This window comes from Bactrocera neohumeralis, chromosome 4 (genome assembly GCF_024586455.1).
Source record: "Bactrocera neohumeralis isolate Rockhampton chromosome 4, APGP_CSIRO_Bneo_wtdbg2-racon-allhic-juicebox.fasta_v2, whole genome shotgun sequence".
Lineage (NCBI taxonomy): Eukaryota > Metazoa > Arthropoda > Insecta > Diptera > Tephritidae > Bactrocera > Bactrocera neohumeralis.
In genome coordinates, this window is record NC_065921.1 from 59348627 (window position 1) to 59369248 (window position 20622).

The following is a 20622-nucleotide window of genomic DNA, read 5'->3' on the forward strand; positions in this document are numbered from 1 at the left end:
TAACTAAAATCGTATTCTCCGCCATTAGATTCGGTGACAATTTTTGAAAAGCTCACAACGACGTGACAGCCAAAGTTTAAAAAAAAGGAGTTTTCTATTGCAGTTGCTTTTCGGAGGCGTTTTGAAAACTAGTATCTGAAATTTTTTTAGTACAAAAATTCTATTATAACTATTAATTTGTTTATTACCTAAAATTCACATGTTTTGCATTATTTGATATTATTTCTTCTGGTGCGCGGTTATATATACATATATCTACATAAAGTATACTTTCTTTAAGGATATACATACATATATTTCAGTACATATATACATATGCTATTCAATTGTCACCAAAACCAGTTGTATATGATGTTGCATACTTTTAAACGCATCTTTTTGGTGAGCTGCTTAAACTTGCTACAGTATCGTTCAAATATTCTAGGTTTCAGTACCACTTAAAAAAGTTACAAACAAACAAACATACATACATACAAGTGAAGCTAATAAAAGCGCATTAAAAATTAATTGAATTGGGTGAATACTTCTCTGAACCCCCATATACCTAATATTTAAAGATTTTCAAACTTCCAAGTGACTTTATGTTGCATAGGTCGGCCAATATTATTATAGTTATCTCAATGGTAATTATAAATAGATTAAAAAAATAATCAAAAGAAATAAAATTGCACGAAAAGTTGACCTACTTCTCATATAATTTATATCAGGATTTTCAAACATTCGGCAGACTTTACTCCGTATGACCGATGGAATCAATCAAATCAAATCTTTTGCCGATTTCGTCAATCAGTGTATGAGTTATATTAAGTATATTTATATAGAAAATTGCTTAAGGTAGAATTAGAGGTGCTATAACATATCGCCATACCCATAACCATTGTCATAACCGTAACGATATTTACTATTATCGATTATTGGTGCCATAACCATAATCAGCTAATCTTTCATTCGGAATTTTTGTTTTCATTTCAAAAGTGCCAAACAAATTAAATAAAATGAGCAGTGATGAAGAACTTGATAACTTATTTCTTAATATTAAAGCATTATATGCTAAAAAAAAGCAATTCAAACGAACAAGGCGATGGCGTGTCCATCCTATTAATGTTAATAGGTTCCAAAACGGATACCATCAAAAAACGTTCCTGAAAATAAAAGATATGGATGAACAAGAATTGTTTGCCCATACAAGAATGAATAGGAAGTTGTATGATACTTTTTTGAAGTTAATGGCACCTTCAATGTGTAAATTCAAGGAACAAATCCATGCCGAAGAGCGTTTGTCCCTCACACTTCTGTAAGTTTATGTGATTATTACTCCATTTGTTATATTTATTAAGGTGATTGTTAGGTACTTCGCATATGGAATTCCTTTCAAAAAATTAGCATGGAGCTACAAAATTGGAAAGACCACTGTGAGAAACATAGTGCTGGAGACATGTGAGGCTATTTGGGAAATGCTTTCACCAATTTATCTGAGTGAACCCACGCAACAACAGTATAAAGACATCACGACCGACTTTGCGCAAATGTGGAACATGCCAAACTGTGTAGGTGCGATCGACGGAAAACATATTGCGATAAAATGCCCTCCAAATTCAGGATCCACGTATTATAATTATAAAAAGTTTTTCAGCATTGTGCTGTTGGCAGCATGTGATGCTAAATACACTTTTACAGCCATTAGCGTAGGAGCTTACGGAAGCCAGAGTGATGGAGGTATTTTTCATGCAACGAGATTTGGCGAAGATCTGTTAGAAAATCGTTTGCCACTACCACCTGATACTCCACTTCCGTTATCTTCCCACCCGTTTCCGTATTACTTTGTTGGAGACTGTGCCTTTCCATTAAAAAATAATCTTATGAAGCCGTATCCAGGTGTAAATATAACAAGAGCTCAACGAATTTTCAATTATAGACTATCACGGGCAAGACGCGTTATTGAAAATGCGTTTGGAATTTTGACAGCGAGGTGGAGAGTGCTAAGAACAACAATGGAGTTTTAACCTGAAAATGCTGAAAAAATCGTACAAGCATGTTTAGTGCTTCATAATTTCATAATGCTCCATGGTATGAATCGATGGTACTGCTCAGAGCATTACACTGACGGAGATGGAAGAAATGCTGAATGGAGAAACGAATTAAGATCTTGTGGGGGACCATTGCGGTCAGCACAATCTTTTAGACGCAGGGATCGAAACAGTGCGTATAACCACAGAGAACACCTCACCAATTATTTTATGAACAATGGTGCAGTACCTTTTCAAAACCATATAGAGTAAAACACTTATAAACATACATATTAAATTCAATAAAAAAAAAATGTTGAAAATGCAAATTTACGTGTATTTCATACATATTGATTAACAATAACAACAACAGAAGATTAATTAAATAAACACAAATAATTATTATATAGAACGTTATATGGATTATATCCTTTGTACTTCAGGTTCAAAAATTCAACCGCTCTCATTAAAAGAACAAAAGGTAATATGTAATAAAAGTTTAAAAAACTCATCTCATAATTGAGGGACTAGTTCACATACACAAAGCTTTCTTCTTCTTCATCAATTTCATTGACGCATCACCAATGCTTGCCTTGATTTTTTTATTTTTGAAATCGAAGAGCATATCATTCGCCCAAAACCGCTTATCTCCGCATCCAACTCTTCTCGACGCGCTCTACGCTCACATACCTCCTGGAAAGTTTTCACTGTTCCGAGGATGGCAGTGTCCACATCGTCAAGCTGTCTGCCTCTTTGCTTTCGTGGTCGCGATGTTGATGACGGATTTGCTGATGGCTGACTAGACGGAATTGACTGAACGGACGGAATTGCTGTTGTTTGATCGGACAGAATTATTGTTGATTGGTCGGACGGAATTAACTGCCCAGGGGAAATTGGAGGTGACGGCGAGAGATCTTGTGATATAGATTCGGAAGAAATGTTAATAAAGTCATAGTTCTCGTCGCTGCGTTTCAATACTGGCGCACTTTGTCGCATTCTGTTAATATTAATGTTCTCATTATTTACATGGATATGGTAATAATGCATTTTACTTACGGACGAGGAATAATGTGACTTCTTAAAAATTGCAAACTTTCAAATAGCGCCCACTGCCTTCCTACGAATGCACCACTTCCTGAAGCATTTTGTGAGATTCTAATTTCTTCAGTCATCGACTAGCTCTCGCGCCGATAAGTCGTGTCTTTCGCATTTCGAGTATTTTTTCGACATTTTCTGTTTGTTCTTTTCGGATCTTCTATATACGGTTAATTCGTTCTTTCTTACTTTTTTCTTTTACTGTTCGCGCGCAGAATCTTATTTAAAAGTGCGCATCAGTGTTTCTCGTGCAAAATGGCCTCTGGACCTCAAATTATCGAGGCGAATCGTTTCGCCGTATTCGATACAGGACCTGGTAAAAAAAACGTAAGACTGGTAAAAGTGTTTCGGTTATGGATTTTCCAGAACTTCCAGATATAAATGTTGACGACCCCAAAATTGTAGTGATGGAAGCTAGTGACTCGGCCAAACCCCTTTCCTACTATTCCTGCTTTGCCATTTATCGTGCCATTAAGCAAATTAGTGATTACGTTCATTCCATATCTACCCTTCGAGATGGTAAACTACTTCTGCTAGTCAAGAATAACGATATTGCAAAAAAATTCCTGAAATTAAAAGAACTGCCCAACATTTGTTCAATATCAGCCACTCTACACGAGTCTCTCAACCAAGTAAAAGGAACGATATTTGCTCCATTTCTAAACAACGTTTCAGAGGAGGAGATAGTAAATGAGCTCAGCTCTCAAGGCGTCGTGTCAGTATTTAAATTTAATAAGTTTATTGAAGGAAAACCGCACCCCTCGGGGGTTTTGTTACTAACATTCAACCTCTACAAGTTACCTAATAAAATTGACGTTGCTTGGTGCAAACTTTTGGTACGTCAATATATTCCTTCGCCTATGCGCTGCAAAAATTGCCAACTTCTTGGTCATACAGCAAAGCGCTGTAATCCTTCCCCTCTTTATGTTAATTGCTCACTCCCCCCCCATGCCCCATCTGATTGCGAACGCATTTTTTGCATCAACTGCTTCCAACAACACGCATCATCCTCCAAAGACTGTACCAAATTCTTACAAGCAAAGGAGATAATAAAAATTAAAACACTAAAAAAATGTTCAATGCGCGAAGCAATAAAAATCCATAAAGAACAAACAACACCAGCTTTTCTTTCCAATAACACATATGCTTCAATAGCGTCCAATTCCAACAAAAATATCGAAACAACAAACACTAACGTTGACTCTTCCACCACCATAAACACTAACAACATTAGTTCTCCCAGCAACACTCAAAGATCAAGTTCACCAAAAATCACCAAAAATAGCACTCAATCAAAAAGCATTTCTTCTTTACAGCAAACCAATATTTCCAAATCGTCCATAGTGGAATGCACTCAAGCATTAGAAAGGAATATTTCAACGACTCTACGGACAAACGAAACTAACCTCTCTCGCCGCTCCATAAACTCTGATAGTCCACCAAGACTCTCTGCCTGTAATGATCTCACCACTAACCTCACCACTAAAATAGCCCACCTCTTTCTCAATACAAGCCATCCACTCAAACGACTTCACCATACCAAACAAACCCACCACTCTCTCCGTCTTCTCAATTCCAATCCCTACCTTTCGAACCTCTTCCATCCCTTTCTCTAGTTCTTTCCAACACTCAAGAATTAATTACATCCGAAGATGAAATTTAATACAAACGATATCCCATAGTATGTTACAGATAAACAAATATTTTTTTTTTCTCTATGTCTTATTAATGACGCTTAAAATCATCCAGTGGAACATAAACGGGTACAACAACAATTATGATGAACTCTTATTACTCATAAAAGAGCAAAACCCAGACGTTATTTGTATTCAAGAAACACATATCTCAGTTACTCCCAGTAACAACATTTCCTGTCCTAGGCAATACAGCGGTTGTTTTTCGAATTTACAAAACATCCAAAGCAATAAGCAAGGCATTTGCATTTTAATAAAAAAAATCATACCACATGAAATTATCGATTTAAATTCCACACTATCAACAATAGTTCTCAAAATCAATTTGAATTTTAGCTTTACTACCATTAATACGTATATACCACCCCAGCAAGTTTTTACCGAAACTGATTTGAAAGATTTACTTTCCCAACTACCCCCACCGGTTTTATGGACGGGGGACTTCACCGCGTGGAATACACTTTGGGGTTCCCGAAAATCAAACACAAGGGGTGCAATCATAGAGAATTTCTTATTGCAACAGCAACCTAATTCTTCTGAACAATGGCGCCCCAAACATTTTTCTACCCATTCCTCCCTAACGAGCGTCGATCTTTCCCTATCCTCTCCCCAGCTCTCCCCCAGAATCAGTTGGGAAGCTTTCTCTATTCTCAGAGGTAGTGACCACTTTCATATATCGATTTCACTTCAAACAAACTTTTACTTTGAAAAATATAAGCATCTCCCAAAATTTATTATTTCACGCGCAAACTGGAATATATTTCAAAGAGAAATTTTAAAAAGTTTACCAACCACTCCAATAGACAACATCAACCAAGCCACATCTGCATTCACAAAACTGATTCGTTCTGCGGCAAATAAGTCGATCCCTCAAACCAAACGTAAGTCTTCAAAAGTTTTTCCGATCTGGTGGAACAAAGATCTTGGTCATATGCGTGACAAAAAAAATGAATACTGGAATACTCTCAAGATAACAATGTCTGAATATAATCTGAATAATTATAAAAAAGCAAACGCCCTCTTTAAAAAAGCTGTAAAGACGGCTAAAAGGAAAAGTTTTGAAGCATTCACTGCCAAAATCTCTCCTGCGTCAACTACCAAAAAGATATGGTTAGACATTAAACTTTTGACTGGAATCCCTCACATATACCGTATTAATTTCATTAATACAAATCAAAGTATTCTGACGAATTCCGCAGATATTGCGGTAACCTTCGCCAATATCTGGTCTACATATTCGCAAGATAGTAATTTTTCTGCTGAATATATCGCAGATAAACAACATTGGTTATCTGCCACCTATACACCAACGAATCTCTCCGCATCAGCAAGAAGCTTAGAGTGCGATATTACAGTGGGTTGCCAAATTATTAAGGACAGTCGCATTTTTCCCCAATTTGTTCCTTTGGGCGCAGTTGAGTGCGGTTTTAAGAGGAACAACTTTACAGGAAAGTACTTTTTGCGTTCACCACATCTTGATAACTTCAGTTTTAAGTAGATTTTGAGAGTTAATGTATTTGTTTACTTTCTACAAATATTTTATTAACGGTAGACTCGCAGGGTGCTGTATTTTAGTGAAAGTTGAAATTAATTATTTAAAAAAAGTTTTTATCATTTTTGTGCAACAAACGCAGATCAAATGTATCATAGTTGTATTGTTAAAAAATAATGAATTTGGGCCGATTTTCATTATAATATTTTTTTTATTTTGCTCCAGTATGGGACGAGGGTGTGATTTGTCCCCCAGGAAAAAATCAGAGATTAAAACTCTTCTCCAGCACATAAGCCATTCGCAAAGGAACATAGCCGAACTAGCTGGAGTTTCTAAGACAGAAGTGAATAAAATAAAGATTAGTTTGGATCAAAATCAATCACTTTCGCCAAAGAGAAAAGGCAAGAGTGGAAGAAAACGCATAACAACATCACGATCTGACCGGAAAATTCGGGACATCTGCTTGCAAAACAGGAAGAAAAGTGCTGGGCTCTTAAATGTATTAGTTCAAGAGTCTGGAGTACTAGTATCCAAAAGAACCGTGCAGCGAAGGTTAGCAGAAGAAGGGTTGACTGGTCATCGTCCTGCTAAGGAAACCTCGGTTAACAGATGCGATGAAGAAAAAACGTCTTGCCTGGGCCCAAAAATACCGCCAGAAGACTGATGAGGACTGGAGTAAGGTCAGCTATTATTATTACTGTCATCTTACACCATTTTTAAATCATATATGTGAAAATAATAAGCAACTTTCTTTTTTTTTCAGGTAGGGGAAGGTGGGGAACGGGGAATCCCGGGCCGATATTTTTTTCCCTAGTATAGGTTGACAGCTGCAACCAACTGTCATCGGCTCGTCTCATACTAAGCTCAGTTTCTATATAGCACTCGAGCTGTGAACACGTGTTATAACCTCTCTGCGACAACAAAAAGAAATTCGACACTCTGAAAGTTTTTTTTCAACTCTGTGTACAGTTGATTTTTTTCACATTTTCCAATAAATTCATGCAGGTAAATATGTTTATAATATTAGTTGAGCCTTTAGCCTTCGACACACAAAATAAATTTTGCACGAATTTACATTGTGTTCATTATCCACCGCCATTTTGCAAATATGAGCGTTTGGGGAATCTCGGAATAGTTTTTTACATTTGACATGCTAACTTCATATATTTGACGTGTATAAGTGATTTTTCGTGCAGAATTTCAACAACGCAATAGTTTTTCAACATTTCCTGATAGTTTCGTGCTCCGAAAAATTTTTTTAGTCATTATGCCGCGATACTATCCCAAACAAGAGAAAATTGTTGATTTCGACAACATTTTGGAGGCGATCAAGTCGGTGAAAATACATCACAACAGCGTTCGACAATCTGCGACGGCACACAAAATTCCGAGGACCAACCTGATGCGTTATATTGCAGCATTTGATGGTGCGAGCATCGACGTTACTACTGCCAATGCCGATGTAATGAAGAATTTGCTGGCTGAAAGCACGACGATGGGCACAAAAACAGTGCTGCTGGTTTCTTTCTTTTTCTTTCTTCGAATAATAAATAATTTTTTTTTTATTTCAGATCTTCAACATCGAACAAGAGAAGGCGCTGATAAGCTACATTCTCCAGGCCAGCGACATCAACTATGGAATTAGTTTGATGGAGCTTCGTAAGCTCGCGTATGAATTTGCTCGGAAAGTTGGCGCGTCGTATCCGGATCCATGGAACGACAATCAACAGGCGAGTAAGGATTGGCAGTTGGCGTTCATAAAACGCCACAAAAATTTGTCACTGCGAACACCAGACAAGTAAGCCAGAGCCGTGCGAAGCGATTCAACAAAGAGAATGTCGATGCATTCTTTGCCAACCTTTCATCCGTTCTCGGTAAGACGCCGTTTGAACCTCACCGAAAATGGAACATGTAAGAAACCGGGTGTCCGACCGTGCCAACCAGACCTGTCAAAACCATCGCGCGCAAAGGACAAAAGCAGGTCGGCTCATCAACATCTACCGAAAAAGGCACCAATGTGTCTTGGCCTTCAGCGCTAGTGGCCAGTCCATACCGCCATTCTTCCTCTTTCCCCGAGTCAACATGAAAGAGATTTTTATGACTCATGTGAGTCATGGCGCTGTTTGTGTTGCGAACGGTTCTGGTTACATGAACTCTGACGTATTCCCTCAATTCATGCGTCATTTCATCAAGCACACCGGTGCTAATGCCGATTCGCCAACCATGTTGCTGCTGGACAACCACGGTTCGCATTTATCGATCGAGGCGATAGATTTGGCGTTGGATCATGGCATCACGTTGCTGTCTTTTCCGCCGAAATGCACGCACAAAATGCAGCGTGTATTTGCACCATTTAAAGGCATGATGACCGTGAAGCATGATGCATGGAAAAAGTCCAACATTGGTGTCACTTTCGATCTGCATCATGTGCCGCTCCTTGTTGATCAGTGCCTCGATGTTATGTTAACGCCGAAAACCATCAAATCCGGCTTCCGAACAACTGGCATCTACCCGTTCAACCCGCAAATTTTCACTGAAGTTGACTTTGTCGCTTCGGAACTGAGCGGCGAAAATTTGTTCGGGGACGAAGAGAAAGACGCCGACAATCAACGTCGAGTTCTTGCCTCTGGTGATGCCATTGTGACTGCTGCGAATGAGGAGGTGTCAACGTCGGAGGCATCGACAAGTGCCCCAGCTTCAACAAGTGGTGCTGCATCATCGTCGTTGTCTCTTGTTTCGGCTCCACAGCTCCGTGATGCATTGAAATCGGTTGGCCCGTTGAAATTGGTCACACCTGCTCCGAAATCAAAACGTGGCCACAAGACAATGGAGTCAACGATTTTGACATCGCCTGAGGTTGTCGCAGATCTGCGTGACAAGGCCGAAAAAAAGCGGCAAAAATTGACGAAGGCAGCCGATGAACCAGCAGCCAAGAAGCAAAAAGGCCGTGGCAAATCGAAGACGCCACGGAAGAGAAGCCCGTCTCCGACCGAAACCGACATCGAAGAGGACTTCGATTTTTGCACGATTTGCAAGAAAAAGATGCCGAAGCACGAGAATCGTCAAAACACGGCCCATTGCATCGTTTGTGATCGAGGGGTTCACATGAAATGTGCCGGACCGAACCCGAACACTTACACCTGCATCCTATTCCAATTCCTATTTTTCTTATGATTTATTCTCTTTCATTTCCATTGATAAATAAACGTTTTTCATCGGTAACAATCATGTTTTAATCGATTTGCAGACTGGCCCAAAATCGCAAAATCAGGTTTTTTGCGCCAATGGCTATAACTTTTAAATTTTTGTAAAATTTTATCAAACCAATGTTATCAAAAGGAAGGTTACGACTCGCACTACAAATCCATGCTTTGGAATTTTCACAAAAAATAACTTTTATGTGACTTTTTAACCGAAATTTTTGTTTTTCAGAGGAGTCAACCTTTAAAATTCTGGCCGACAAGAGCAGCTTCGTCCAGGCGAAAAATGTCACCCTGACTGCATTGTGGAGAGGGTTAAACACCCTGTTAAAATAATGGTGTGGTCTGTCATAAGCGCTAAAGGGGTTGGACGTCTCTACATTGTCCAGGGTACCATGAGACAAGACCAATACAGACAAGTTCTGGAAACTCGACTGTTACCGCAACTTAAGGCGACTTTCATGGTTTGGTTCCCAGACGGTGAGGAATTCATTTTAATGCATGATTCAGCGCCATGTCATAAGGCAAGAAGCATAACCAAATTTCTGGCAGACCATAACATTCCAGTTTTACCTTGGCCTAGCAATTCACCTGACTTGAACCCCATAGAAAATTTATGGCAGATTACCAAGGCCGAAATTGCCAAAGAGATAATATTTACCGAGGTAAAATTGATTGAAAAGTTAATAAATGTATGGCACTACAACCCCATGATTAAAGAAAGTGCCTTAACGTGCATATAAAGTATGCCCAGACGGATTAAAGCACTTATTGAGGCGAAAGGAAATGTGACTAAGTACTGATTATTAATCAGAAATATTTTATCTCGCTCATATGTATATTTTTGAAATAATTATTTTTATCTTTTTGTTCTTATGTTAGTTTGTAAATTACTCTTTTATTATTATTACAGCTTTTTATAACTAAAAACAACCAATACTTCACTTATACCGTATTTTTGTGACTGTCCCTAATAATTTGGCAACCCACTGTACTGTACTTGCTATCCTGCTTAAGTAAAATTTTCGAAAAAATCATTGCTAGGCGACTTTCATGGTTTGCTACAAAAAATTATTTTATAAATCACAACCAAACGGCTTTCAAACATCAGCACAGTACAATGGATTCACTTATTCAACTCCAACACTATGTATCTGACACTCTCTCCACCAAAAACCATGCGACTATCTTGGTCACCGATTTCGAGAGAGCTTTTGATCGCATAGGAATTCATGCAGTGCTAAGCCAATTAGCAGCTTGGAAGACAGGTCCAAAAGTTTTTAAAATAGTAAAAGCTTTTATGATCCTAAGAAAATTTCAGGTTCGCATAAACAATGTTCTATCTAGTTTGTATCCTCTCAAAAATGGTATACCGCAAGGCTCGCCACTATCGGTGATGCTTTTTATTATAGCTTTTGATAAATTAACTGAAATTAGCCTTAAAACTAAAGGCATTAAACTCACTATTTACGCGGACGACGCTATTATTTATTGCAATATAAAATATCCCCAAACTGCTAACAATATTTTTAAGAAAATACTAACAGAGTTTAAGAAATGGGGCACGAAATCTGGTGCAACAATTTCCATTCCAAAATGTAAATTACTACATATTTGTAAAAAGACAAAATGTATATATCCACAGTTAGTTTTTGAAAATATTGTAATAGAATCCGTAAGCAATTTAAATATTTTAGGAGCATATTTTGATAAAAGATTTAATTTTCGGTATCAATGTCTTAACCTAAGAAATAACTTACCAAAAAGACTACACATAATAAAATATTTAACTAGTAAACGACCTTTTATTCATCCCAACTCTCTAATAAACGCTACAAGAGCTTTAATACTCGCTAAAATCGACTACGGTTTACCTATTTTTGGATGGTGCGCAAACTCTAATTTGAAACTTTTGGAACCTCCTTATCATGCAGCGAGCCGTCGAAGTATAAACGCTTTCCCTACATCACCTATTCAATGTATCTTGGCGGAATGTGGCCTACCAACAATAAAGGAAAGGGTATACGAACGGACGATGCAACTAATTCCAAAACTGATATACTCTCCAAATGCCAGCTTACATAAAACCGTAATTTACGCGTCACGACATAAACGGAACTTCAGGCTAAAATCCACTTTACGCCGTTGTATCAAATACGGAAAAGACTTAAACATATATCCGCCACCAAAGTACAAGAGGGTCAACAAACAGCCGGAGTGGTTGTTAAAAAAAGAAACTATCAACATGTTCCTGCACACCTTCAAAAAGAGTAACACCAGTAATTTAGTATTTCAGAAACTCTTCTTAGAGTTAATGAAAACCTATGAAGAAAACAATTGGACTGCAATTTACACAGACGGGTCCAAAGCGATAAACACAGCTTTTACTCTCACCAAACCAAATGGAGAAGTTATTACAGGCGGGATTCTTCCTATTTACTCGTCGATATTTACAGCCGAGGCTTTTGCCGTTTTCAAAGCACTAGAATATGCGATACATAGCAAAGGCAAATTTGTTATTTGTTCGGACAGCTTTTCTTGTGTATCTGCTGTTAGTAACATTCGCAACACTGCCTCACTTATCTCGAATATTCGTGACATGTGCGTTAAATACAGTCATAAAGTTGCACTACTCTGGGTACCAGGACATGTTGGTATTATGGGAAATGAACATGCAGACCACGCAGCTCGATTTTTTGAATCAGCGCCAACCCTACAATATGAGCCACACGACAGAAACGACCTCTGTAATATGCTGGACCGCTACGTTCACGGAATTCAACTTACGGAATGGAAACGTTTCGACCATCGGTACTCTACCTTCAATCCCACAAGGACAAAAGTCGTATATCCTAGGGATATATCTCGCCTACAAGCTACCATCTTCACACGTCTAAGGATTGGCCACACGCAACTCACACATCAGCACCTTCTTACTGGCAAAGAAAAATCACCTTGCCCTCTCTGCGCAAGCACGCTATCACTTCATCACATCTTTAACGAATGTTCGGCTTTAGCGAGTATTAGGCAAAAGCACAACTTTTTTCCAAACTATCAAGAATTGTTAAAACTTCCTTCGTTTGCAAATATTATAATCATTTACAATTTTATTACTGATTGTTATATACAAAATAAAATATAACTTTATATTTAGCAAGTAACCTAAGATATTTGTTTGTTCAGAGTCGATGGCTTTAATAGCTCGTACTCTCTTTTTTATACTCTCGCAACAATGTTGCTAAGGAGAGTATTATAGTTTTGTTCACATAACGGTTGTTTGTAAGTCCTAAAACTAAAAAATTCAGATATAGGGTTATATATACCAAAGTGATCAGGGTGACGAGTAGAGTTGAAATCCGGATGTCTGTCTGTCCGTCCGTCTGTCCGTCCGTCCGTCCGTGGATCGCATTAAGGAGGGGCATATTTGGACGCAAGTGCTAAAAGTGCGTTAACCGACTAACAAAAAACGTCAGAAACACTAAATTTTACGGAAGAAATGGTAGAAGGAAACTGCATCCAGGCTTTTTTTTTAAAATTGAAAATTGGTGTGGCCTCGCCCACTTATGGACCAAAAACCATATCTCAGGAGCTACTACACCGATTTCAATGAAATTCGGTATATAATATTTTCTTAACACCCTGATGACATGTACGAAATATGGATGAAATCGGTTCACAACCACGCCTTCTTCCAATATAACGCTATTTTGAAATCCATCTGATGCCTTTTTTCTATAATACGTGTATATACATTAGGAACCAATGATGATAGCGGAATAAAACTTTACAAAAATACGGTATTTGAAAAATATGTAAATGACGTATAATGAAAACTCGATTATCACTTTATCATGCGAAGAGTATAAAATGTTCGGTGACACCCGAACTTAGCCCTTCCTTACTTGTTTTCTCTTGATTTTTGAAATCGGCATGACTCTTGTCATATAGGCATGGCGAATTCCGCACACATTCTATTAATTTAATATCATCCATTTTGATTAATAGATTATTATTTGATTGCTGTTTAAAAATCGCAATACGTTAAACAATCCGAGCTTTTTAAATACAAAATTATGAGGCAAACAAAACAAAATGTCAAAGAATCAACAAACAGCTTTTTATGGTTACAGCGAAAATCAAAATTCAATTGATATCAATGGTTATGGTTATGGGCATGTTGTTTTGGTAACGCACCTCTAATTGGAAACATTGTTCCCTGTAAATTTGGATCAATCAGCTGTTTTATATGGATATGGTTATGCACCCCTAATTCTACCTTTAGCTTTCGATCGTCTGGTTGACGTTTTAGATCGTAAGGTATTTCCCTGACTTTGATTCATGCAAGTTGCAAGAGTATTAAATGTTCAGTTCACCCGAACTTAGCCTTTTCTTACTTGTTTTTTATACTCTCGCAACAAAGTTGCTAAAGAGAGTATTATAGTTTTGTTCACATAACGGTTGTTTGTAAGTCCTAAAACTAAAAGAGTCAGATATAGGGTTATATATACCAAATTCATCAGGGTGACGAGAGTTGAAATCCGGATGTCTGTCTGTCCGTCCGTCCGTCTGTCCGTCCGTCCGTGCAAGCTGTAACTTGAGTAAAAAATGAGATTTCATTATGAAACTTGGTACACGTATTTCTTGGGTCCATAAGAAGGTTAAGTTCGAAGATGGGCAAAATCGGCCTACTGCCACGCCCACAAAATGGCGGAAACCGAAAACCTATAAAGTGTCATAACTAAGCCACAAATAAAGATATTAAAGTGAAATTTGGCACAAAGGATCGCATTAGGGAGGGGCATATTTGGACGTAATTTTTTTGGAAAAGTGGGCGTGGTCCCGCCCCCTACTAAGTTTTTTCTACATATCTCGGAAACTACTATAGCTATGTCAACTAAACTCTACAGAGTCGTTTCCTTGAGGCATTTCCATATGCAGTTCGAAAATAGAAGAAATCGGATAATAACCGCGCCCACCTCCTACACAAAGGTTATGTTGAAAATCACCAAAAGTGCGTTAACCGACTAACAAAAAACGTCAGAAACACTAAATTTTACGGAAGAAGTGGCAGAAGGAAGCTGCACCCAGGCTTTTTTTTTTAAATTTAAAATGGGCGTGGCGCCGCCCACGTATGGACCAAAAACCATATCTCAGGAACTGCTCAACCGATTTCAATGAAATTCAGTAGGTACATAATATTTTCTTAACACCCTGATGACATATACGAAATATGGGTGAAATCGGTTCACAACCACGCCTTCTTCCAATATAACGCTATTTTGAATTCCATCTGATGCCTTCTCTGTATAATATATACATTAGGAAATAAAAATACAATTCAATACTCAAAGTACACAAATTGATCTAATCTAATTAATTTTACAGCAAAATAAAAAAATACATATGTAAATTATTATCCCTTTATCATGCGAGAGTATAAAATGTTCGGTGACACCCGAACTTAGGCTTTCCTTACTTGTTTTTCAATTGGTTTTAATCGAAAAAACCCTTCGTTCAAGTCTTTAAGAATTGTATCTCAAAGATCTGTGCAAAATTTCATGAAGATCGGTTCAGTAGTTCTCCAGAAATTTTGTCAACCGATTTCAAAACATATGGTTTTGAGCAAAGCTGTGAACTCTGTGGGTCTGAAGTCTAATGACTTTTTTATATAGAAGACATAAGCGTTTATCGTTTATAGGGTGACCAGCGTATCATGAGCGCATTTTGAGAGTGAGACGGGTATGAATTTTTAGCAAGAGGTGCTACGACCGCCGTAATTTTCAAACGACAAGGCGCCATTCTGCTTGGCAAAACTCAAAACTATTCATCAATTGTGTATCAATTTTGGAGAGTGTGTCACCCAACCAGTTATCGTCATTTATGAAAATATTTGCAGTGGCATTCTCAGTAATGCCGAGTATGCTCTTTGATAACGGTAGCGCCATGTCCTAGGCTGTTGGAGTATTTGATTGTTACTTTTGTAATCAGGGCTGAGCCACCTTTGATATTGCCCGCCGCACCAACTCTAACTAGTATCACGACATTACATTTAAGAGACGATAAGAATATAATGTTGAATGCGGCATTAACATTGGTACTATAATCCACGACACAAGATTACACCAAATCACTCCAGATTTTGGTCATTATATAAGCGGAGCAAAAGTTTATCAAAGAAAAAAAATCGGGTGGGGCTGTGCTGGGAGTACACGGCCGTTTGTTTTAATCTGAAACGTCTATGTTAGCGAATCGCTTTTGAAGTAAAAGATTGAAATGAAAACAATATTGACGCTGTTTTAAGTCTTTTAATAAAAAAGAACAGGTATTACGATTAATATTCGACAACAATTTTATTTAACATAGGTCTGTGATATGTGAAATAAGCAATATACGGCATAATGTCAAAATTAATATTTCTGGTGAATGTACAGTCTATAGTGGTATTGTCCATAAGAATAGGTATTCAAGTGGTCGGCGGCAGCAACTTTGCGACGTTCCCGAAACCGTCTCGCTCGCTCGGCGCCGGACATTGGGGTACCTATGCGTCGTCCATAGCCGTAACGATTTATATTTCTGGCTGGCTCTTGCACGAGCTGAGGCCGACATAGCAAAAGTTTATATATTTATTATCACTTTCTGGTTATTTTAAATATAAATACTGTCCAAATTACACTTATTTTTGTATAAATCAATCGGTTTAAATAAACTTGACAAACACACGGAAGAATTACCGCGCTATAAATTCGGAGTCACGAGTTACACTGAATAGAAACAAGCGAGAGCGCCGGTTTCGCACAGTTAACGCAGTATGCCTCCGCCGCCGCCCCGCTCGGCACCGACACGAACTCAATGTCATAACAGCGAGTTGACTATATAAGTGAAATATTCACACCACATCTGTGTTTCTTAGACTAATAGTTTTTTAATTATTAAGGTACGATGATATAGACCTTTTCGTTACGATCCACTTTTTAAACCTGGTACCCGTATGTTTCGGCGCGATTTTAAAGACGTTTCACGTCAAAAGAAAATGTTTGCAACAGAGAGAATTATTAAAGACAGTTGAAGTGACGACAAAGGTATTCCACATGAAATGACAATCGAAAAATCAAATTAATATACTATCCTTACATAAATGCTATAAATAGTCATAACTAATATCTAAAGTCTTTCGTGTTTCAATTACGCTTTCCAACTCCGAGAAACACAACTTTGGATTGTATTTATTGCTCAAAACATACATTATTACTCAATATGAATAAATAAATAAAATAAGTATGAGTAGTTTACTGCAATATACATATCTTAAACTCATTTAAACCGAAACCGGTGTTAAAGTAATTTCTGACACTTATGTAACTATATACTAAAGACTATGTACATATATTTACGTGGAGAGATGCCCTAGAGTCTAGACCCATGCCGCACAGTGGTGCCAGAGCGGAAAAAAAGGATTTTTTGTATCATTCCAAATTTGTACCATCTTTTCAATTTAAGCTAAGAACTAATCAAATAATATTGTCCGAATACTTGGGCTTGATATATTCAATGGTTTTTTGTTGGGAGAGCTTCAAAGTCCAACAAAGTATCAACGCAAAGTTACTCAGAAAAATGTGATGAATATTGCAAAGGTTAAAATTCAAAAGTTAACTATAAAATACCAATTTTAAAGTTTCTATTTATTAAAACCAATGTTATAGATGTGATTTACATCATCAAATGTATACTTTCTTTTTCAAGATTTTTTTTTAATATGATGTTTTTTCATGGTCCAAAAAAATCATATATTTCACAACTTCAACAGAATATAACTATTGTGCGCAGGAGCGCGCAGGTTAGCCACTTACACAAAATAAACTTTAAAATCTCCTTAATCGATAGAAAAAAAATAAGCTGCCATTAGCTGCCAATTCATGAGTAATTAGCATTTTAATCTACTACAACTAGCTGTGATAACAGCGAAAATATTGCAACTTTTGTGATTATATTATATGGGAGATGGGCGTAATTGTGGGCGGATTTGCTTCATTTTTTCTGGACAAGCTTATATTTACAAAATATTACACTGTAGAAAATTTTGTTACTGTAGGATGATTTTTGATTTTTGTGTTATATGGGAGGTGGGCGTGGTTGTGGGCGGATTTTAACAATTTTTTTTTTTTCATCTAATTTGGCAATATGAGAGATGTGTGCCAAATTTCAAAGCCCTACCTCGATTCCTTCTATTTTTTGCCGCGGATTGTATGAAGCGGCACCACTGTGTGCCGTTGTCTTCTTTATATTATATGTTTAATAAGGAACACTTAGAGCCCTGCCGTTTCGCATTTTTCTACGTTTACAAAAGTGTAATTTGTCGTCGTCGACGTAGATCACAACATGCAAATACAAAAAAAACGGTAGCTATGCCTTTTCCTACAGATAGGACAGATTATGGCTTTTTGGGAACAGGATCGTCAGCTGATGTGCACTATTTCGACTCAAAAGACAGATTGCGCTGATGTGCACTATTTCGACTCAAAAGACAGTGACGCTGTTAAGGCTAAATACATATCGCACCACCCTCGAAGAATTTTCCGAGCCGATAGTATTGATACGGAGTTGCAAGATACATATATCATTGCTTGCATTGCCAATACAACTTCTAATTATAAAATTTAAAACAGCGCAGACTATACTTCTTTATATCATCACACATACAATTACACCACGTGGCGCTTTAAATATGTAATAAGTATGTACCCTTGCGTGTAAATATTCGATGTTTACCATAAGTCGTATTATAGGGTTAAAATCTTCTGCATGAATTTAACTGTCACAGTCTATTAATCTTATTAGTACTACTTTTGAAGCAAACTATTTATGGTTTACCCTTCGAAGAGCGCACAAAGTAGTAAATCATTTTAGTTTAGTTTATGGTCGAAATCATGTTCAAGTTCATGGTGAAAAAGTGTATATGTATGTGGCAAGTGAGTAACGCGTGGATGAAATTTCATTATCCGAATATATGATATATTGTTTCGTATATTTTCTCTTGTCGAAACTTTCCAAAGAAATTATGGTATCTACTTAAAACCTTTAAGCTCAAGCAAGGTCGTCTTCGAAGCTGAAAGGTAACCCTGCGTCCTGCGGCTGGGAAAATTACGTACTACATGGCCTCACCAATTTCTTAGTATTGGTAGCTTATGTTAGTTTCCACTTAGGGATCTTTCCCACGGAATAGTTATTTTGACAGAAGATAGCTGATATTGTCCTCACAATTTTACACCTTAATAATTTCCAAATCGTTTCTGTATTCATTATTATCGAATGCAAAATAGTTTCTAGAATATTTTAGAGACTTTCTCGATAGTAACGTATGTTCATTTTCTGCTATAGATGGCGGCAATGGCATAAATTTTATAAGATCTACCAGTCGGATCCAAACACTTTTCTTATCAAAGCGTAGAAGGTTCTCCTTGTAAACTACTAAGTCCATAAGATGGTGCGCCGAATCGGAATCATTGTCATTGTGGTTGTATTGCAAACTTTTTATTTGACGAGCTATCTTCACCAAATTTGGTATGCGTTAGTTTCTAAGCCAGTTTTGCAATCTCCAAATACATTTTTAAGATATAGCTGCCTTACACACTGAACGATCGGAATAAAGTTCTTACAAGTAATTTTTTATATTTTTGAAGGGTATAATATCATCGGCGCACCCAAATTAACGTTTTTCTTGTTTTTATTATTTTTTGATCACAGTCGTTTATATTAACAACACTCTTGTCGTCTATGTTTGGATTCTCGAGCCCTTCACCCATTTCAAACTTTCGACTATTGTTTCGGTGAAGTATGTTGAGGAAGTGTCTATAACTTAAAATCGTCATTAGTATCCTCTATTTAAGTTTTTGACTACGTTACTGTACATTTATACATGTATAATATGTTTCTAGGTAAACAAATGTCACTTAAGCGACACTTGATAAAATTAAGTGAAATTTATTAACATACGAAACTATTTGATAGTTGATTGATATTTGCAATTGACTCGTTCACGCTTACATGTATACTCATGCAAATTAATTATGTCGTTTGTTTTTGGGCAACCACGGGCAACTGCCTCGTTTTCTTTATTATGTTTTCTTATATACAGTATTTTGCTTAAGTCTAGATACAAATATTTATCTTACATTCTAGGAAGTATATCTACAATCCACTTGAGATATGACATACATATGTTACAAGTGGAAAGATTCATCTTACAATCTATGAATTATATTTTGGGACCACCTAAGGCGGACAGTATTAGGAAAGTACCATATGGGTTACATATTTATAACAGAAATACAATATGTTCATGTAATATGAACTGGTGGTATTAACTCCCCCACCACTAAATTGAAGCGTCCCGATTCAAAGAGGAATAGTGCTTGATCCTTTCCATTATTTGATCTATAGGTTGGGCTTGATCTTGCATTGGAATTTGTTCAATGTTAATTTTAACCTGTGTGCTTTTATTCTTTTTGTATTTACAGATTATTAGTATTACTATTATAAGGCTGACAATTGTTATCAGACTGTAATTTATCATTTTACTTTTTTTTGTTTCATACCTGAGTTCTGTTATTTCCTGAATATTTTTAATGTTTTGAAAATGTATTTCTTCCATACTTAAATTCTTTGTGATTGTAATATTAATAACCTTAACTGGATTTGGTAATAATTTCATTGTGAGAGGCTTACGATGTCTATAGACTAAGTTATCAATTTGAACATTACAATTTTCAAATCGTATTAAATAATTACCGTTAATAGTAAAGTTGTTAGAATTACAGTTGTGATAAATGGTTTTATTTTTTGCATTGATTACGTAAATATGGTTTGTATCCATTTCTATTAGTTTTGATTGGTTATTATACTTATATTTACAATTCATCTTAATTTGACTCCTATATAAATATTCGATGCAATCGTCTTTGTATTCTTCTAATTCTTTTTTAATGGAAGTCTTTTTATATGTGATATCATTTAGACATAAAATTTCCTTTTCTTGTATATTAATTCTGCTTGATTTATATTCGGTATAGGTTGAATGTATATTGATTGATAGGTCTCTTTAGTAAAACTAGGAATCTTTACTAAAATCACAATATTTT

At 36.8% G+C, this 20622-nt stretch overlaps 2 protein-coding genes across 2 annotated transcripts; both read left to right on the top strand.

Moving 5' to 3' along the window:
* Positions 1–1055: 1055 nt before the first annotated feature.
* On the top strand, positions 1056–2430 carry LOC126754594 (uncharacterized). The gene is made up of 2 exons (XM_050466705.1): positions 1056–1294; positions 1349–2430. The coding sequence occupies exons 1-2, from the start codon at positions 1158–1160 to the stop codon at positions 2001–2003; spliced, it is 792 nt and encodes a 263-aa protein (XP_050322662.1). The 5' UTR covers positions 1056–1157; the 3' UTR covers positions 2004–2430.
* Positions 2431–7689: 5259 nt separating this feature from the next.
* LOC126754651 (uncharacterized) lies at positions 7690–8310 on the top strand. Its single transcript, XM_050466777.1, has 2 exons — positions 7690–7797; positions 7859–8310. Exons 1-2 carry the CDS (start codon positions 7690–7692, stop codon positions 8087–8089), a joined length of 339 nt encoding a protein of 112 aa, XP_050322734.1. The 3' UTR covers positions 8090–8310.
* The last annotated feature ends 12312 nt before the right edge of the window (positions 8311–20622 follow it).

Excerpts from the sequence above, each read along its gene's own strand:
- LOC126754594 (XM_050466705.1), top strand. The coding sequence starts at position 1,158 with ATGGATGAACAAGAATTGTTTGCCCATACAAGAATGAATAGGAAGTTG. Across the intron at positions 1,295-1,348 it reads CGTTTGTCCCTCACACTTCT|GTACTTCGCATATGGAATTC; the intron begins GTAAGTTTATGT and ends GGTGATTGTTAG.
- LOC126754651 (XM_050466777.1), top strand. The coding sequence starts at position 7,690 with ATGCGTTATATTGCAGCATTTGATGGTGCGAGCATCGACGTTACTACT. Across the intron at positions 7,798-7,858 it reads CGACGATGGGCACAAAAACA|ATCTTCAACATCGAACAAGA; the intron begins GTGCTGCTGGTT and ends TTTTTATTTCAG.